We start from the raw sequence: 22,560 nt of genomic DNA, 5'->3' as shown, positions 1-22,560 counted from the left end.
TGTGTGTGTGTGTATGTATGTATGTATGTATGTATGTATGTATGTATGTATGTATGTATGTATAGGTGTGTGTAGGTTATTCTAAAATTTGGAGTAATACTTTTCCACCAACTTAAAATCTTAGACATCCACAAAAAATGTAAACTTCACTGAGACATGTACATTGTATGTTTATCTTTGAAGATCGGCCATCAAAGGAAACCTTCCAATTCCGAGAGCCAGGTACATTCAAGTTGAAAAGAAATGGCTGAATTAGTTAAGTAGTCTCCATGAACCGAAATTTACGCAGCGACTGTACCCTGCCTGAGTGTACGTACCCACACATACATATCTATATGGTTCAATACGAAAATTGATAGCGACCGGCGCCAGAACATACGATGTACACATGGTAAGTGGCTGATAATATACCCGGTTGGAAATGTGACCGCCCGAAATAACCGCTACAAACGCAGTCACAGGTGACTCTTGACAATTTCGCTATATAAATTAGTTTATTATACTTACAATAAATGTTCGGATACATTTTCCGTTTACTGCATTTAGCATTCCTTTACATGTTCACCCGACAAATCCTGCCAAATCTCGTTTCAGGCTAAAACGTATTCGTGTCCCAGCTCTTAGTAGATACAGTTGAGTAAATGATATTTAGTATGTAACCCCATGAAATCAATGCTAGTTTTACGTCATACTGCTCCGCGTATGATTCCGCGGACTAATACAAATTGGAGCGGTTAGGCGAGAATTTGTAGTGCGCGGAATCATACGACGCACAGGAAAATGTAAAACTAACATTGATTTCATGGGATTATATATTTATCACATAATTAAGTTTTTCCACTTTTTCCCTCCATTTTGATTCGAATTTTACGAACACTACATCGTTTCATCGCACTTTATTTTTCACCGCCTATCAAAAATGCGTCCGATGTCAATGCAAATTACGTAATCGCGTGACCTGTTGCGAGGTCAACCTTATGTGCAGCCTAGTTACACTGTGCCTTGGATTCTCGACCAAAATCATCGGTTATAACCTAGCGATGTACGTCATGTTATATCAAATTTAGTTTTAAAACATTAGTAAACTTTGTCTGAATGCGACTTTTGTTCCGACAATTTAATTATATTAGCTAAGGATTTCATTCTGAGTTTTGAGCTCAACGGAAAATCGTACCACCAGCTGCGAGCCTACATACAAATTGTTATCGATAATCTACATGACTTTTAGATACAATAAAATCTGTTCAATAAAAATAAAAGTACCTCTACGTATCGGACTCATGCCACCAAATGGTGTATGTAAAGTAATGTGTGCATTTAGTGTTTGAAAGTACATAATTATTACGACAACTTGATCGTAGTGTAGCAGGAACCATCCAACAGTAGTTGAGAAAAAAAGTTCGGTAGAACACAGTGATATGCGTTTTTGATCTGCCATGCTTGACGTCACACAGTAGAAGATATGCACGTGCTTATGTGATAAAGATTGGTAAAATTTTGATATGATGTAACTCTAGCTTCAAAAGAAGATGATTTATGTCGTTGCTAATCTGTCTATCATATCAACATCGTAACTCACGAGGATAACATATGGATGTTTCACTCGGTTTGATCAACTCGATATGAACTCAATAGCTCAAGGTATATGTATGTATGTATGTATGTATGTATGTATGTATGTATGTATGTATGTATGTATGTATTGTATGTAATAGTAGGTTATTCTAAAATTTGGATTTATACTTTTCCACCAACTTAAAATCTTAGACATCCGCAAAAAATGTAAACTTCACTGAGACATGTATGTTTAACTTTGAAGATCAGCCATCAAAGGAAACCTTCCAATTCCGAGAGCTATGTACATTCAAGTTGAACAAAAATTGTTGAATTAGCCAAGTAGTCTCCATGAAGCGAAATGTACGAAGCGACTGTACCCTGCCTGATGAGTGTACGTACTCACACACATCTATGCTTCATCACGAAAATTGATAGCGACCGGCGCCAGAACATACGGTGTACACATGGCAAGTGGCTGATAATATACTCGGTTGGAAATGTGACCGCCTGAATTAACCGCTACAAATGCAGTCACAGGTGACTCTTGAAAATATCGCTATATAAATTAGTTTATTATACTTACAATAAATGTTCGGATACATTTTCCGTTTAGTGCATTTAGCATTCCTTTGCATGTTCACTCGACAAATCTTGCCAAATCTCGTTTTAGGCTAAAACGCATTCGTGTCACAGCTCCTAGTAGGTACAGTTGAGTAGATAATATAGATTGGTAAAATTTTGATATGATATAACTCTAGCTTCAAAAGACGATGATTTATGTCGTTGCTAATCTGTCTATCATATCAATATCGTAACTCACGAGGATAACATATGGATGTTTCACTCGGTTTGATCAACTCGATATGAACTCAATAGCTCAAGGTATATGTATGTATGTATGTATGTATGTATGTATGTATGTATGTATGTATGTATGTATGTATGTGTGTGTGTGTGTGTGTCACGTGTGTACGTATACCGTATTTGATTGTCTTTAAGACGCTAGTCTCTTAAACTGACCATCCTTCCGTGTAAAAGATCTGTCATGAATATTCGTTGTTAAACTATGAATAATAATAATGGTTTATTGCTTCTTAAGGCCTCCGCCTATATCGCAAAAAAAAATTACAGTACTAGATAACATCATCTCACGGAAGTGTACAGAAAACAAATTAGCAGAATTCCTTTCTTAAAACCTCTGCTCTATATACATACGCAGCTAGGTTTAGAATTACTGGACCTTTGTTTGACGACATAAGTGAATAAAACTTTTCAATAGTAGGATTTACATATGACCATTCTGGTAAGTACTTTTGTCTGAGATTTTGGTACAGGGGACAAACTAGAGTAAAATGGTAAACTGACCATCCTTATATTTAAAGTGTAATAAAAATGATTCGAGATATAAACAGTTTAAAAGTTAACACAATCTGCTCAAAACATACACAGGCCGACATAAAATGATATCTGTCTGATTTTTATGGGTTTTTTTTTTTTGCTCTAACACCTCTACAATTATACAACATGACGCTAATCATCCCATAATATGATGAATTGTTCAGATTTTAACGTGTTAACAGCATTATTCCCGTTGTTTTAGTTTTATGTGCATTCTTTTTTTAAACCTCAGACCATTATAGTGGTCTTTATTTAAACTACCGAAAGACAAGCATCCTAACTGCAAAATCTAGAGTAAATCCAATAGTCGAGGGCGATATGGTATGTATGTATATCATAAACACAGATATTTGTATTGAATTGGAGTAAAACAAAATAGTGTGGAAAAACAAGGAATTCCACCTGGACGATCTCGCTGTATTCGACGTATTCCGAGCTTAAGGAATGGAGTTTGATTCCTCTGTCTCAATGCTGTTGTGTAGACATACCGGGACACTAATGTACAACCCTTTGATTATTTACCTTGAGTGCTCTATTACTTCTTCGCATACAATTACGCACCACACATGTAGTAATCGAATACCCTGAAACACTTTACAAGCAAGAACATTTTGTTTAAATGTCGCAGAATAGTATTAAAGGAAGTACATGTATAATTAGGGTAATTGTTAGGGTTAGAAACATAATACCCAGAAAGTTTACCAAATTAACCCCTAGCTTTGACATGCTAATTGATATTAAGTGTATCGTAATTGTATAACACATGCAGTCTTGTATAAGCAATGTAAATATCAACTTGGTGTCACGTGACATCAGGATTTCAGACAAATTATTGGTGCATATCTGAGGGGTAGGGGAAGGGAAATTCAGTACCAGACGACTGTTAGCCTTGTTTTCGTTGGGAAATCTGGCAATTCATTAAATGCCATCAACCAATTCGGGCATCAAAAATTCCATGATTCACAATTGTCATTTTGTATCATTAACGATATAATCGTCTTCTGCAAATCCATGTCAAAATCGATCTCGAGAAATAGTGCGATTTTACCGTACACTCCATGATTTTGACCTATGTGTTTAGATCCCTGTCCTCGTTTCTTGACCCCTAACATGAACGGATCAACCACAAAATTCGAATCTCATTCAAAAGTGTATGTATTCAAAATGTATGTATGTATGCATGTATGCATGTATGCATGTATGTATGTATGTATGTATGTATGTATGTATGTATGTATGTATGTATATTGGTGAGTGTATTTGTGGCTTTTTTTGGGGGGGGGGGTGTTTGACTAACCCAATGTGCCTCTGTCAGACTACATGCCAGTTATTCACATCTTATCATCAGTGTGAGCCATGGGAAACAACATCTTCGTAATTCATCATTTTCAACGATTAAGCATTTTTTTCATATCAGCTGACAACACGAAATGTTACTATACTTAGTAAAAATGGTGTATTATCATCATTTTGTTCCAGGTGTTTATCAGGGAGGAAGCAATTTATCTTAGAAATATGTCATATGCTGACAAGATAATGAGAGTTACTTAGAAATAAAAGGGGTTGAATTCAGCATAGTTGATACATTCGACAGATCTTCACAGTTGTCAGGTAAGTAGAAGTGTCATCCTTTACAAGTAGGCAACAAGACGCAGTATGGCGTTTTGGTCTAAAGTGTACATGTCCACTACATCTGTTTCTTGATTAAGGCATGAATGAGGCACTTTGTTTGTATGAAATGGTGTATATCAATTGATTACGAGCAATACTTCACACGTATGCCTTCCATTACTACATAACGCCAAAATGTCACTTTCTTTCTTGTTTGTTTGCTTTCAGTACAATTTCATCATCATGCGTTTCGTTATACTTGCGTTGTTCGTGGCTGCAGCCAGTGCTGCTCAAATGGCCCCACTCTTCAAGGCTCAGCAAGGGGATGCTGTTCCAAACAGTTTCATGGTCAAGCTGAAGGTAAGAATTCAATTTTGTTCGACATTCATATCTACAAGCACTGACAGGTGTATACAAAATGAGCTTTGATGTAAGCTTGTTCTCTATGTGAATTGAGATACGTTCGTTAGATTTTGAATCGCTATTCACCTTTAAATTGAAAGAAACAATATTGTTATGCAACGTGTGATCATACATAAAAGATTACGCCATATTCTACAATGACACCTGTGTAGTTTAGAAACCATGGATTTTTCTGATGTATATCTGGTATTTTTCTTATTCTTTTCTCTGCATCATTGATTAATGGTCGTTAATAGACTATACTCATTTCTCATACATCTAGGCTGGTACAGATATCCAAGCCTTTAACAAGAAAATTGAGAATTCTCAAACTTTTGTGACCAAAACGTACAAAACTGTCTTCTATGGTGTTGCCGTAACCGCCTTTGGAAAGGATGTCTCAGTAGTAAGTATAAACAGAAAAATGCTTGAACCTAAAACATTAACTTTAGGAGAAAAAATTGCCTTTGCCATATCATTCCAAATGTGATCTGTCAGTATGTTGAATCTCATTCTGTAACTGAAGTCCAATATTTACATAGATAATTCACTCTAAATTCTATTTAGAATCAACACAATGTGAAAGATAGTTAGGCACGTACAAGAAGATTCAGAAATCATCACACAGACATATTTTCCCCAAAGTTTTGGTACCGAATAAACGATGCCATAGTGTTACTTTGTATCAGAATTAAGTGCAATCCTAACAACAGCTACCAGCTTCTTGACACAAATCAATAGTATCAGCAAATAATAACAGAACTTAAAATAACCACAAAGAGCACACAAATAACATGAAGTTATAGTCTGTATCATCCATTCAATATATATATAGCTATTTATTGTACTTGGTGTCCAAAGTACTGATTACATGATGACCGGATATTCCACAAAATATTCACATTACAGTTGAGAACCTTTCCTGAAGTTGAATATATTGAAGAAGATATGATCATGACAGCAGACGTTCAATGGGGTTGCGATCGTCTTGACCAGAGAAACCTGCCATTGGATGGCCTTATGGATATCTATGGTAGGAATACACCTCTTTATAATATCAAATTCGTACTGCCATTCAATAAGAAAGTGTTGTATACGGTTGTTATATCTCATTCAAGTCAATATTGGAAGTAATAGGACGAATAAACATCCTCTGCAGATTAGATAAAAGATGTTTACATATCAAGTTAGGCTCATTTTCAATGTAATAAGGCTTTATAAGTCAAGTTCATCGCTTTTGACAAATTTCATGCCATATATGTCACGCCAAATGCACGTGTACGTCATTTGTTCTGCGGTGTCAAATATGGAGTGGAAACTTTCAAAATTGACATTAATTTTTCACAAGTCAAAAGACGAGTAGTGACAAAACGCTCAGGGCCCTAGTGTTTTTATTGGTGCAATGAAGAAATTAGGACTGAAAGCAGTTTACGCGTGGCGTGAATTAGCTGCTTTCCATGTCCAGAACAGTTATCACCACAGAGACAGGTGATAATAGTTAATTATTAGAGAAAACATTATGATACAAGGTACTAACATATATGCAAATTTTATCAGATTTCCTTCCTCTAATTCTGAGATTTCCAAGCATTATCTCGATTTTACTCATGCAATACTAATATTTTTTATCGTGGGGGGAAAGGGTTGCTGTTATAATACCTGGATTAAACTTTGGTTGTTTTATTGTTGTATTTACTAGTTGACTAATAGTATGCGGGGCTTATTTCAAATTACTTTCAACAAACCCAGGTTAATGTTGATCGTGCGACTTGTTAAGTTAGGGACTTAAATGTAAGTAGAAAACACAGTAAAGTTGTTTGACTAAATCGCTAATTTCTCATCCATATTACCACTTCTTTTATCATATCAAATACAGGTAAAGGTGAAGGTGCCCATGTTTTTATTGCTGACACTGGTCTGAGATACACCCATCAAGAGTTTGCCAATCGTGCATTTTTCTTATATGATTTCACCAGCGGCGGTGATGTATGTTGACTCTTTAAAACATATGTTTCCATTTGCAAATGTGTCGGTTTTTTCTCATAGTATAAATGAAATGTGCAAAATCCATACTCTCGTTTGGCCGAGCCTGAACCCGCAAACTATTTCGACATATTTATATGCATTACAATATCACACCGAATAGGAAAACCAAAATTGGTAACTCAATTTGACCCATTAAACAATTCTGACTCTATAGCTTGTATTGATCTGACCAACTTGTGAACATCAGAACGAGGATGAATTGCCATCACTTAACCTTTAAAGGCGCCTAGCAAGTGTTCAGCTCTTCACGAATTCTAAGTTTTGACTGACATGCTTTTAATACGATTTTATATCACTCGACTTGCTTTGTAAGTCTTGTGTTATTGTGATGGATATTTCTCCAAAACGTATGGTATGTATCAATTTGTGTTGCAATTTACAGTTTACTTATGTATTTAATCTTAGCTCATTGAATTCTATTTTTGATGTTGTAATATTAATAGGGAGAGGATTGCCATGGACATGGTACCCACTGTGGTGGTACTGCTACTGGACGAGCTCTGAATGGTGGTGTTGGAGTTGCCAGAGGTGCCGATGTACATGCTGTTCGTGTGCTTAACTGCCAAGGGTCTGGTTTAACAAGCAATATTGTCGCTGGTTAGTATTCACATTGCTTCTCCGTTTAAAATGTTGAAAAAGAAAAAAATGAAACTAACAATATTCTAATGGTTTTCTCAAACAATCGGAGTAATCGTTTGCTTTTGATAAAACCACAACCTCTTATCGATCGCTTTTAGGTTTGGAAGCAATTGCAGATAGTGGTATAAGACCAGGTGTATGCTCTATGTCTATTGGAGGTGGTGCCAGTAACGCATTGGACAATGGAGTGCGTGACCTCATTGCTGCTGGTGTCCCCACTGCTGTGTCTGCTGGTAACAGCAATGCCGATGCCTGCAACCAATCTCCAGCTAGAACTGCTGAGGTGAGCGTGTAAACTTTGTCTTTTTAGGAAGCTAAATAGAACTAGCTAGCTAAGTAAGTAAGTAAGTAAGTAAGTAAGTAAGTAAGTAAGTAAGTAAGTAAGTAAGTAAGTAAGTAAGTAAGTAAGTAAGTAAGTAAGTAAGTAAGTAAGTACCTAACTAACTAACTAACTAACTAACTAACTAACTAGTTTGATAATGAAGACACGGATTACACGAAGGATTAAGCGATATCTTCTATCCAACGTTTTGGCTTTACACAGATAGCCTTCTTCAGGAATAGAGCAATGTACAGGCGTGTGTTGCTAGCTAGGTAAAAGCTCGCCTCTACATTGCTATATGCCTGAAGAAGGCTTTCTGTGTAAAGCCGAAACGTTGAATAAAAGATACTACTTAATCCTATATGTTCATTATCAAACTTGCTACTACTTTCCTCAAGACTTGGCTTTTCACAGTGTGCACATCACTCTGTAGTTGGACTGATGTTAGTTCTTTATCTTAATAACTTACTAGTCTGTTTTGCATTTGTGGTTGGTTAGATTCTATGTACCATAAAAAGATAGAGAATTATAAACAGTACAAATTGTATTTGTATGTATGTATGTATGTATGTATGTATGTATGTATGTATGTATGTATGTATGTATGTATGAATGTATGAATGTATGTATGTATGTATGTATGTATGTATGTATGTCTGTCTGTCTGTCTGTCTGTCTGTCTGTCTGTCTGTCTGTATGTATGTATGTATGTATGTATGTATGTGCGTGCTTGTGTGTGCTTTGTGCGTGTGTGTGTGTGTGTGTGTGTGTGTACATGTTTTGATAACTTTGGTTTTGCTTGTCTGATGAATCTTTGAAGGCTAGTCAGTATATTTGGAAACCTTTAACCTTTCACCTTTTAAGTTGAGTTTTTTTGAGATTATCCAGTTGACATGTGTACATAGGAAACTCGCTTAAATATTTTAAACGAAATGAAATCGAGGGGAAAAAAGAACACGTGTAGAATTCGAATCCGTCCCCTGAATAGTAGCCAAAGTGCTCTAACCAGCTGAGTTAACGTGATCATTGGCAGTTTAGTAAAAGCACTCATTTTTAACACAGTATAAATATCTTTGTATATACAGAAAGGTGCTAAACAATAGTACAATAACTAGTAAGTTGTATTTAAGTAGCTTCTAAGCGAAAGTTTTTGCACTACTTACAGGCCGAAACTGTCGGTTCTACTACAAGCTCTGATGCAAGATCAAGTTTCTCTAACTACGGTACATGTGTCGATGTCTTTGCTGGCGGGTCCAGCGTCTACAGTTCATACCATCTTTCAGACTCATCTTATACAACCATGAGTGGAACTTCCATGTCCTGCCCACATGTTGCTGGTAAGTAAAGTTATACCATGCATAGCGAAAAATGTAGCATTTATGCCCCTGTCGTTCTATGTCACTCTATGTCACAACAACGGGTGTCTACGTCACTGGTTCTGCTGTGTTCGAAATTTGAGTTAAAACGTTCAAAATTGATATTACTTTTCCCGACCTTTCTTTGATATTACTGGTCCAGGTATAATTATATTATTCTCTGATATTTTTCTTCATTCAGCCGGAAAATACTCATGACTTAATGGTTATCACTACTCGTCTAGCGACTCGTAGTGACAAAGACCCCTTGGGTCACTCCTATTTTCCTTGGCTGAACCAAGAAAAATATTGGGGGGAAATATCTATTTGTGCATTTTACAAAACTAATAGCGATACTTATGACAAATATATTCTGCAGTAACCCAAGGATAAAACAATCGACGAGAGGCGAAAAGATTTGTAAGACAACCAACAGAAGCTGATGATATAATAACATGTACTACTGTCTCAATCAACAGGTGTCCTCGCTGTGCATTTGGCATCTGGACAGTGTTCAACTGGAGCAAACTGCAAATCTAAGATAGCAGGCGATGCTACAAGTGGCGTAATCAGTAATCCTGGCGCTGGTTCTCCAAACCTGCTCCTCTACTGTGATTAAACACGATAGCAAGGTAAAGTCATTCGTAACATCCATATCAAGTGTAAAAGTATACTGACTTCATTTGCTAATTGACCACTTTAGGAAGGCCATGTGCTAGGCTTGTAAATAAACCAATTGAAACAGTATACTTTTACACTTGATATGAATGCTATAAACGAGGGTAGTACATAGAGAAAGAGCGTTACTTCAGTTGTATACTCGTTGTATAAACGTATTCAACAAAGGCTGTACATTTTAATAACTTCTTGTTATGTTTCTCCTACAGATACATCGAAACAAATCTCAGACTTGCTGCATAGGGATGTTCTCGCTTATTATATCAAATCAATTGCTTTGTAATTTGAGAGTTTGAAATAGCAATTAAAGACATCTATTTAGCAGGTATACAATGTATTGTTTACTGTTTTATTAATTATTATATCAGAGTGAAGTTGAGGTATCAATATAATTATCACTAAAGGACGATAAGTGAAAAATACAACTCTACCTTATTTAGATGACCATAATGTGAATACAAAATACAATTTCATATCACAACAAGACACCATACCATACAACACACCATAACATCACATCACATCACGTCACATCACATCACATCACATCACACGACAACATACCACACCACATTTCACTAGAGACCATACTACAACATAAAACACCATACCAGATCACACATCCAATATCTCACCAGAGCCCACTATACTACACGACATTCTACCTTTCCCTACATTATTCATAGTAACAACGTTAAGCCCCTCTCCCTGCCCGCCCCAGTATATGGCACAATATACAATGACACAACCATCTTTCTACTCGTAAACTCTCGTGGAAGTTAGCAATCCCTACTGTTTCTAAACGCAAAGAGGTATCATTCACATAATAACCTCAATCCTATCAGGTTCCCATATATTCAGCTGGATTGACTTGAGCACAAACTTTGCCCAGACACAACAATGAGACGCAAACCAAATTGCAGTGTTCCAGCTAGTCACTGTATAGCACGTGGCTATGCATAAACTGGAACTCATTTGCATAATTAATGATTTTCAGTAATTAGGCTATCTGTTAAGAACTGAATATAATTTGGTACATACTTCAAACAACACAAAGGGCACATGTCCTGAAAACCTTGTTGATGTAGCTTTTAGTTGTAATGAGTCATTTGCATAATTAATTAATGTTTTTCAGTAATTAGGCTATATACGAAGAGTGCAAGCTTCAAGTTCTATATAATGTCGTACACACATTCATGAAACCAGGATGCACATGTGTGGCACAGTTTATCGATGTAACAGTTAGTTTTAATGAGTTATTTGCATAATTAATGATTTTCAGTAATTAACAACACGGTTCTCCCTACTCTTCTGTGAAACCTACTCCTCTCTTCACACCACAACTAACAATGTATTCATTGCATGGTTGCATGCAGCGATTTCACTGATATGTTATGCTATGTTATTATGGTACAACAGTAGCAGCGATGGGATGTGGCAGCAGTGGGATGTGGCAGTGGTGGCAGTGGTGAGATGCTAAAAACTCCCAACACAATGCAGAGTTAGATAATAAATTTAGTCATGTACCCTCCCCTAATTTCATTTTCTTAAATTTTGCCCTCTCCTGAGAACTGATTTGTAAAGTCTGACCTAGCCCCATTTCCCTGACACTCACCCACTTGTAAATTACTGAAGGGTCGAGCTCTCTTAGTAATTTTGTTGAGAGAATGATGCTATCATGCTATGAAGAGGTACTATAACATTAAGAGAGTAATCTCGCCACCAGCGACGGTGAGACGTAGAGACTCTTTAAATAAAGGCGTTATTCAAATAAGTGTTTCTTTCAAAGAAAGCAAACAGTTGTACGAGTTGCAAATGGCTTCGCTCGTAGTGTCTTTAAGTATATTAGCTGTAGTTGTAAGCCAAATCATCGGAGACGTGTCGTGTAGTAATATACTAATAGTACCAAGCATGAGTGTTGGAAGTCGATTTTTCGTGATGGCCCAGATTGCAAGGAACCTGAACGAACAGGGACACCGTGTAACAATAGTAGTGTCCAGTGTTTACTATGAAGACATCGTTCAGTCGTCAGATTTGTCGAACATAACTTTAGAGAGGTTCAAGGGAGTCATGGATATGGGTGATAACATAGAACTGTTTTCTGACATCGCACTGAGTGGAACAATGAGCTGTTTTCATATATCTATTTTCTTGTACAATTACAGTGAAGATTGCGTAAGTTTATTCTCTGACGAGACTTTTATAAAGCGGTTACAGAAATCAATTTTGATCTGGTAATTGCGTTCGAGTTTACCCCCTGTGCCGCTCTAGTGGCTCATTTCCTAGACCTTCCCTTCGTTCTTGTTGGAGCTACTCGTATCATACCCGTATGGGATGCCGACATGTTCTATATCCCAAACAACCCAGCGTATATACCATGTGTAGCATCAGGTCTGCCAGATGAAATGAACTTTCTTCAGAGAACATACAATACTCTCTACTTTGTCATGAGATACATCACAATCAACATCGTCTTTACACCTTATGGGAAGGTTAAACAGAAATATAACATTAAGCCAGAGTTGGGTATACGAGATGTATATGCTGACGACGAGTTATTCTTCGTCAACACCGACGTCGTTCTAAACTCCTTTTCAAATATATTTACCCTGTGTATTCAATAATTATAATTATGATAGTGCTAACCCGGGATCTTATAAAGTAGATGCAAGACAGTCAAGCAGTCCACACTGAGTCACGATCAAAAAATACCTGTCACTCATGCGAATATCATATATGGGGGGGGGGGGGTCATCATGTTTTAGAATTAAGTGATGGGGGGGTCAGCCTGTTTTGGGTTTTACAGATAGGGGGGGGGGGGGGGTCAGTGACTTTTTGTCGGCCCAATTTAAGAATCCACCGCCCCCCCCCCTCCAGGCTGGAGAAACTGACCGGTCCCTAACTCATATACAATCCGATGACATAATTTATCATATGTATCAAAAATGTTCAAGAAACCCCTACTATGACATCAACTGTTCTAACAATGCCAGAAGACCATTGTTGTGTCGTCATAGAAGGTATACATTGACATTAACATTATACTAAAATAGTTTAACCAAGTTTTTCATGTAAGAATTTTCATTCGAGTGAAAAGCTTATAAACTCAGATTGTGCCACTTTAAACCTATCTCTTTTTTCGCTATACTGTGTATGTGTTGATAAGAAGACGTGAAAGAACACGTCATAACGGATGAGGAAATCATTAAAAATACAGTAAGTATGGCAGAAAGAAATAAGAATAAGAAATACTAACATTAACTACAGTGGGCAAATATATAAAATTTGGAGTCTTTATTTTTTTAGCAAATGTAATAAATTTTACATCATAATTTTCAAGGTTTTGGTTATTTCTTTCAAAAAATCACACTTTACAAGTGAAAATACTGCAAACCAATCATTGTTATCCAAAGTTTTTGAAATGTTGCATTTTTATCAACAAAATATCAAAAGAGTGTAAGAAAATAAAACACCTAAATAGACTAGGTGTTAAAAATAACCATAACAGTTACAAAAAAACATTAACAATTACAATTTACAATCAATGTGTTGTTGTCTCATTTTTACTCATAAAAATTTGAATATTCTAGATGTGCCTATACAAATTTATTTAAAAATTTTATATCAAAAGCTGCACCAGTTGTAACTAGAACGTTTTTCAAAAAAATGTTTTATTAGGTACATTAACTTATTGCTCGAAGTATCGTACACCGTGATCAGTACTGCATCACGTGTACGTGAGTAAACATATTTTCTGTACCTGCACGATTTATCTAGTAAATTGCGCCCTCAATGGCGACCTCGATTTCAACATGTTTCTGTACTGCTTTAGGGATACATATCGACCACTGGTTAACATTACAATATATGATTATTGGTATTTTAACAATATATTGTGGTTGTCTGATCGGTAAATAATACTCCAGTTTCCACTAGTGCTGTTTTAACAGTGTGACAGATTCAAACACGAACTTTAGCAAGATTTAAACTTGCCACTACACTACGTACACATAGTATTGACAACTAATTAACAGATACGATGTATAATAAGTAACGTAAGTAATGGGCGAATTTTTAGGGAAATATATCTTTGTTTATTTGATGAAAAAACAATGTCCCAGTTGCAGCTAGTGCAGGTTTAACAATTAAAATTACAACCAATGAGATTTATATACACGATACTTATGTAGATGTTGTTCTCCCATTTTCGTCTCATTTCCAGGAAATGTGTTACATGAATTTTAATGGTTTCAAGTCATTATACATTAACGTTATTAGTTTAGGAGTTTAGTTCCTGGCAAGTTTTTAAAAAATGGGATACTGTGTTACTTAATTGTCTCAGATGTGCTTAAACAACTGAGATTATTCAAAAACAGGTTCTCTTCTTCCACTTTAGATTGAGATATATACTTGTTTCGAACAAATCACTTGTACCTTCTTCAGTGTCTATCCATAGATTTTGCTATAGTCTAACTGGATTTGACAGAGATATTTTATTTAAATGTGCACTAGCTTCACCTGGAACTTTTTTGTGTTTTGTTAGTTGCATTAACGTATTATTCGAAATATCGTACACAGTGATCAATATTGCATAACTTGTGGGTAAACATATCTTTTGTAGCTGTATACGTATACACACACGATCAATCAATCAATCAATCAAATCAAATTTATTTTTGGGGGTTTCACTCAAAAATCAACGTCCCCAACGGCGATTACGATTTCAATCTGTTTCTGTACTGCTTATGGGCAATGTCGACCACTGGTTAACATGTACAATATATAATTATTGGTATTTTAACAGTTTGCAGTGAATATATTATGGTTGTCTGATTGAAAATGATATTCCACTTATAACTAGTTCAGTTTTAACATGGTGACATATTCAAAACCAAGCTTTCGCTCAAGATTTAAACTTACCACTACACTACCGACAGATAATATTGACCACTAATTCGCAGCTGCAATGTCTTTTTTTAATAAGTAATTGACCAATTTTGAGTGAATATATATCTTTGGTTATTTGAAATTTCCAAAGAGCATCTAATACAGGTTTAAGAGATAGTAAATGGTATCATTTATGCTATCTGTGATACAATTATACAAGACATAGTTTTCTTTTGAAAGAAATTTACGCCTTGAGTGTTTTCTCGTGTTTATCCTAAGATTAAATATACGTATTCTGTATCACGTATAATTCTATATTATGAAACTTAGTTGGGTATGTTTCTAGGATATAAAACTGGTTTTTAATAAAATCTGCATATTTGGAGTTTACCAAGTTTTACCTTCCGTTACGGAAGGTTGTGCTTTTGTCTATCTATCTGTCTATCAGTCTGTCTGTCAGTATGTCTGTCTGTCTGTCTGTCTGTCTGTCTGTCTGTCTGTCTGTCTTTCTGTGTATGTCTGTTTGTCTGCTTGTCTATATATATATATATATATATATATATATATATATATATATATATATATATATATATATATATATATATGTGTGTGTGTGTGTGTGTGTGTGTGTGTGTGTGTGTGTGTGTGTGTGTATGTATATCTCGGTGAGTATCAATCTGCTAAGACACAGTGCTCTATACCGCAGTGGCAGAGCGCAATAGTTTTGATAGTTTCGATAGGTCTGATGATCGCACTATGCGTGAGACTCCGAGTTACAATCAAAACTATATATATATATATATATATATTTATATCAGCACTATCATACTTGACAATAAAAAGACATGCTACAATGGACTACACGTGGAACATACTCTCAAATCTTCCTCTCCCCCTGTCTGGCTGGAAAAGGTAATGCAAGTATACAAACTCATAAAGTCATAAAATATTTAAAAGTAACAAGGGTTCCATGATCACTATTTCTGATATTGCATACGCTTTCAATGTGAAAGACTTAACAAAATAATCTCCTTACTAGGAGTTAGTATTATCTATGAGACCACAATAATATTTATTCCCTACCCTTAAAATTCATTGAAATGTTTCCAATTATAACCCATTAGATATGTGGGGATAAAAAATGTAAAAAAAATAACATATGTCATTCTATTTTTAGACTGTTGGGCTCGTAAACAAAGTAGCAGAACTATTATGATTAATAGTTTCTAGAATGTTACGGGTTACATCAGTTCATACCCAGCGGTATTGTCTTGTTTAAGCCTGGACTAGTCAAACAAACAAGCGCATTTTACACATAGAATGCTATGCTTAAAAACATGCCAGGGTGGAGAATCGCTAACGGCTAACGTTTTTAAGATGACTAATTTGGTTCATTTGACTCTTTTGACTTTGACTTTTGCTACGATTGCCACAAAGGATGTGTGTTGCAGCAATATACTTGTGGTGCCAAGTGTTAGCACCGGTAGCCTTTTCTTGTTTGTGAAAAAAGTAGCAGAAGACCTGGCAGACGGTGGACACAATGTGACCCTGTTGGTATCCAGGGTCTATCACCCAAACATAAACATCTCTTTAAAATCAGAATCAGTTAAGTTGAATGTTGATGTGTTTACGGGCAAGTTTAACCATAAGGAGAATCCCTTACCTGACCTTGCTTTAAGTGGTAATATGGGATGGATTCACATGTTCCAGTATTTGTATCAACTTAGCTTTGATTGTGAGTCACTGTTCCAGGACACAGCCTTAATGACACGACTGAAGAACACTTCATTTGATCTGATAGTTTCTTGTGAAGTCACACCCTGTGGTGCTCTACTCGCCCACTATCTTAACCTTCCCTTCATTTTGATTGCTGCAAACCGCATCCTACCGGAATGGGATGCCCTGTTGTATGATATCCCGGTAAACCCAGCATATACACCAAGCATAGGCTTAGGTCTAACAAACAAGATGTCGTTCTTGGATAGACTGTACAATTCAGCGTACTTCGCTATGCAATACATAATGGTATCCACACTACTCATTTCCTATGAAGACATACAACAAAAATATAACATCAAACCTGAACTAAATATTTGGGAAGTGTTTCTTCACGCAGACGTATTTTTGTTTAATACAGACTTTACGTTTGACTTTCCGAGGCCTTTCATGCCAAAAGTTATCTTTTTAGGCGGTGGTTATCTAATCACACCAGTTTCGCCTTTAGAAAAGGTAGGTTGTTGTTGTTGTTGTTGTTGTTGTTGTTGTTGTTGTTGTTGTTGTTGTTGTGTTATCTTTTAAACTGTGTAAACTTGTTATTGCGATTGTTAAATGAAGTGCAAGTGCCTTTTAAACTTTAATGAATATTATTTTATTTGTTAATATGAAGAACAAATTCATGCAAGTGTTTATTTTTTTTAAGTAGATATGGTAACTTGGGATCCAAATGATGGTACATAAGCTTATTTGTATGTGGCGATTCTTTGTCATATTGTCAGCAACAATGCTCACGATCAAAATTAGAAGAATTTCAAATTTTAAGGCAAATTACGATGAGGCATTTCTAATTCTTCTGTACGAGAACAGCAACGTAGCTTCCAGCAAACTAAGCTGACATAAAACTTTATTTGTTGCGACATATTGATATAAGCCATTGAATGGCTTCTGATATGACCTCCGTGATTATGCAGTGTTTAATTCGGGGCCTTGAAGTGTGCACACTATCTTAATCAGAGAGTGATTATAACCACATAACAGTTATCACACACTTATATGTAATGTACCACATCGACACAATAGTTTTAATTTGTGTATATCTAACATATGTTAGTAAGGCAAAATTAAAAAAGGAAGGTTTGTTTCCGATAACATGACCAGAAAATATGGTAATTTCATTTTATTTTTACTTTAATTTTTTTTAATTACTTGACCCCAAGATAAGACACTCGTCGGCTACAATTTTTTTTTCGAGGGTTTGATGAGGTGTAAAAGAAGTAAATGAAGACAATTATAAGTTAAGTAGATGAACACATTATAAAGACTATACTGTTATTGTCTAAGACGACCTGGTTTCTCTCTGGAACACAATTTTTACAACAAAATTTACAACAAAATTAGGCAAAGGCATGAAGGTGTACACGGAAATGAAGTAAATTCTTACCATTTTAGCTTTTTGCATGCAAAAAATGTTAAACTATATATACGGTCGGTCGGGTTATCGGAAAGACACTATTTTTTTATTTGGCCTAAGCTGAAAGAGCAGGGATATATTGTTAGATATTTCAGATCATGATGCTTATATATAGAACTTCTTCACACTGTAATATATAGCTTAGGGCGCAATGTTAGTCTGTGAGGTACGCCGTGAAGGGGCGCCCTCACACATCGGTCAGCGAGAGGAGGCCGATGAGGGCGGAACGACACGATCTAGGCTCAATATGTAATGAAATGAAACAATTTTTAACCCCTAGACAAGATAGATATAGTGGTTGTCCTGACATTTGATGTAACACTAGGTTTCCCTACTTACAGGATCTCGAAAATTTTATTGCATCATCGGGAGAGCATGGCATTATCGTATTTTCTCTGGGAACGTATGCAGTATTCGACGACGAAGAGCATTTCAAAAAGTTTGCCTTGGGCCTCCAAAAACTACCGCAGAAAGTAGTAGCAAAGTTCGGAGGGGATAAACCACCCGATTACCTACAGAACGATGACAAGTTTAAATTGATGAAGTGGATTCCACAAAATGATTTACTGGGTAAGGAAATATAACTGTTGTAATATAAATTAGAATGATGACGTCGCTGATTTATTGTGACACAAGAAGGCTTTAAAAATTGTATTTCCTCGTGTGCACTAACGCGGCTCAAAACGAGGAGCTCATATTAAGTGACCCTTTATTGCTTCGCGATCAAGTTCTTGTCCATCCAATCATACAAAGATCCCCAAGCCTCTGCAGTTCCCCCACCAAGCAATCGTATCTAATTAGTGATAAACACGCGTCCAAACGCATATTTTATAACATAGTACGACGCATTATATAGAGGCAAAAGTGCAGGAAATGTAAGGGTGTTTGAGTGTTTCAATAATAATGAGCTTAATTCATTACTCAATGTCGTTCTAACAGTTTACTCAAGTACGTATAACACGAAGATGTTGTATTTCTTAGATACGACATACCTACCAACTTATGAAAATAATGTCCAATATCATTTAATTTGATATCGTTTTGATATTAAACGCATATTTCCCACGATAAGTAATTGTGGGTAGTAGTATGCCAGGATTCCAATTATCTAAAAATAGACATTGTCGAAACAAACACACTGGGCGCTTGCCCGTGTGAGGGCGCTAAACCGAGTAACTACTGTAATCTTGAACTTTGACCAATCACATTATAGCAAATTTTGGGAAAATTTCATTTCATGAATTAATTAAAACACAATATCAGACTTAATTTCAGTATGTTTTACAAATGCAGCTCATCCGAAGACCAGAGTATTCGTTTGCCACGGTGGTATAAACGGTCTTTACGAGGCACTTTACCACGGGATACCAATCGTAGGAGTACCTTTATTCTACGATCAACATAACAATGTGCAGACGATGACGGACAAGGGAATGGGTGTAACTCTCGATGTGAAGACTTTCTCCTCAGAAAACCTGTATGAAGCCGTTTCCATGGTGATAACAGATCCAAGGTACACAAGAATGACGTTCAATTGTGCATTCCACGTTTTCATAATTACATAAATACGCCTTGTTTATAATAATAAGAATTAAGAGTATTCATAATGTGCCAGTTCTCACTAGGCGCAGACACAATCAACCCAAATCCCGTATTCGGTCTGATTTCTCTGTTGTTTTTATTATGCCAGATTTTTTTTTTCCTGTCTTCAAAATTGGCTTCTCACATAAATCCATAGAGTAAGTGCCATCGCCGGTCTCCGTGTACTATATGACTTAATTAGATAGATTCTAATCACTAACAACACAGCTTGATTGCTGCTTGTATTGGATTACTATCAACAAATTGCACAACTCAAACAACATACAACTTATCTAGATAAACTGCCAGCAATAATATTTTGCGTGTAACCTTTGACCCTTCTTTGGATAGCCATTATTCCATTGCAATATGAGTTGTTTATCAATGTTACACTGTGTGAATGGTTTCAATGCACACATTATAGATAATTCTGTGAACCTTATCTTATATAAATTTTGCCGAAGCGTGAACAGTGTGATGCATTCTGGTCCATCCTCTATATTTTGCAGGTACAAGGAGAATGCTGTCCGTCTGTCCGGTATTCACAGGGATAAACCCATGTCCCCTAAGGACACCATGATATATTGGGTTGAATACGTCATCAAACATGGTGGCAAACATCTCGAATCCAAGGCAGTCGATTTGAATTTCTTCCAGTATTATTTGATTGATGTCTTTGTTTTCGTAATCTGTGTTACTGCAGTTTGTGTATTCGTGATTTTTCGGTCGTGCTGTTTTATCAGCAGAATATTTCAAAGAAAACTGAAACAAAAAGTTGCGTAAAAGTCACTCAAGTTACTAATGTACGAATTCTATTTTTAATGATTTCAATTCTCTAGAATGTTTTGCCAACTATACTTTTTAGTAATAGTTACTAATGATGTTTACTTATTGACAAATTATCAGTTATATTTTTCCTTTATATAGCAATACAATTTGAAACCTACCTCATCCAATTTGTTTTCCCACCGAGTAACCGGTGTCTCGTGCATACGGTAATCTTACCTCCACATTTACTTGAAAAGTCATTGCTCAGTTTTAGCGACACGCATCACGACAAATCAATCAGTTTATTTCAGAACAATAAGGCCACAGGCCTAAAGAGCAAACAATGTCACAAACGTTCCGGTTCATAGAGGGAAATTCTTCTCTATTTTTCATTGCAAAATGAATAACTGAAGCTAAATTATTTGAATATGTTACATTATTAGAATTCGATAATGAAATGAATTTATTATAGGAAGGGTAAACCTTACACTCCAAAAGAGTATATGTATAGTTGATGTGACGGTCTATTCTATGTCCACTATTTCAAAACAATCCACACATTTTCATAAAGGCGTGGTTTTACTGTAATTTGTAATGTAAATGTATCTGTAGTGAACACATATAATTTTGTCACTTGATAGCCGTAGAAATGTAAGGGTTTTTGAAATTTCAAATAAGACCCGCATTTTCCTCCTGATATAAACGGGACACAGTTTAGTCATTTATAATGAATGGTTTCTCCTCAGTGTTCGTTTTTTTCATACAAAATAGATCGACAAAATGAACCGAGTTTAAATCAATTCACAATCGCTCCTGAAGTGAATTCAAGTCACGATGACCGTCTCGCTAGATATATCGATAACTACAATTGGACAGAGACAACATCTATTTCCACCAGTACTAGTACTGTATATACCATCATATTCACCGAAGCTGGATTATTTATTGTGTATCTCTTATTTGCATGGATTTCATCTGCATATGTTTGTCCATATACATTTACTATCATGGCAGTCGCCATGGTAGCATAAACCCAACACCTATGGGCTATGTAACGGTATGTGCTTATGGGGAAAACACTATAATTGTTTATTTTGCCTAAGTTACTACTTTATTACATGTACCTCGAGTCACTGTGTACAAATAGGTAGTGAATGGGAAATGGTCCATGATGGGAACGACTACATTATATAATATGTATAATACGTATAAGAGGAAATGCAGTACTTACCATTACTTGTTGGGATTTATCTGTCGAAAATTCTCTTGAAATGTGGAAAAATTAAGCAACTGTAAAATTATCTTTAGCGTTATAGCCACTCCATGAAATAATCATTGAATTGTTCATTGGTAGTTCCGAATTGAAAATAAATGTATTCACATGAAGTCAAGTATCTTCAGTTGTGTTTGTATGTGCTCCCATTCTTCAGATCTTGTAGTAGGTTTCACCGCATCGTCGTAAACTACGCTACGACCTCTTTTACGGCACCGTCCGCGACGCACGCGCACCGTCAAGCGGCGTTTCGCTGCGCAGCAGAAAAATTGTACTGTGCCTTGCGAGGTATCACCGTGGCTTACCATCAAATGTGTATTACCCTCCCTTTTAAGATCACAGTTACAATATACTACCCAATGCCCGGCAAAATCCCCTCTTATCTCCATGGATATTATTTGGTGTAATATTTCTAAACATTTCAACCTTACCTAAGAAAACTATGACTATGACATAAAATGAAATGGGCGAGGTTAGCTAAAAAAAAGTTACAGCACATAAATATTACACATGCAGGGTACTTGCGAACTTGGGTAGCTAGTCTGTATACAGTTTCAACCGCTCTAGATAATAGTGGTCTGGGATACAGTTTAACATGTAAATTTTCTTTGTTGTAATTAATAAAAAAAAAACAGCCGCTGTGCAGTCACAACAGGTGCAATTATTTTCCTTGCCTTCCTCATAAATAGTTTACTTGGCTTTTTAAGAAAGTCAGTTTTAATTCCTATCACCACTAACGAAATCACCGACATGGGAACCAATGAAAACGGACATTCAAAAAGACACCAGTGGCAATTCTTCATATAACCCTGTGCAAATGTTGAGATTTTCCTAAAATAGGGGCGCATGAGCAGTG

The 22,560-nt window shown here is 36.0% G+C and overlaps 2 protein-coding genes across 2 annotated transcripts; both read left to right on the top strand.

The window, feature by feature from the left end:
• The first annotated feature begins 4,809 nt into the window (after positions 1 to 4,809).
• Positions 4,810 to 9,949, top strand: LOC144452228 (aqualysin-1-like). The gene is made up of 8 exons (XM_078143280.1): positions 4,810 to 4,926; positions 5,252 to 5,374; positions 5,878 to 6,001; positions 6,845 to 6,954; positions 7,458 to 7,611; positions 7,752 to 7,936; positions 9,141 to 9,312; positions 9,810 to 9,949. The coding sequence occupies exons 1-8, from the start codon at positions 4,810 to 4,812 to the stop codon at positions 9,947 to 9,949; spliced, it is 1,125 nt and encodes a 374-aa protein (XP_077999406.1).
• Positions 9,950 to 11,946: 1,997 nt separating this feature from the next.
• LOC144452515 (UDP-glucuronosyltransferase 2C1-like) lies at positions 11,947 to 21,078 on the top strand. The gene is made up of 6 exons (XM_078143617.1): positions 11,947 to 12,183; positions 16,333 to 17,124; positions 18,424 to 18,652; positions 19,376 to 19,595; positions 20,173 to 20,365; positions 21,073 to 21,078. Exons 1-6 carry the CDS (start codon positions 11,947 to 11,949, stop codon positions 21,076 to 21,078), a joined length of 1,677 nt encoding a protein of 558 aa, XP_077999743.1.
• The last annotated feature ends 1,482 nt before the right edge of the window (positions 21,079 to 22,560 follow it).

Source organism: Glandiceps talaboti, chromosome 22 (assembly GCF_964340395.1).
Source record: "Glandiceps talaboti chromosome 22, keGlaTala1.1, whole genome shotgun sequence".
Lineage (NCBI taxonomy): Eukaryota > Metazoa > Hemichordata > Enteropneusta > Spengelidae > Glandiceps > Glandiceps talaboti.
The sequence above is the reverse complement of the archived record's forward strand: the minus strand, read 5'-3'. Positions and strand labels throughout refer to the sequence as shown.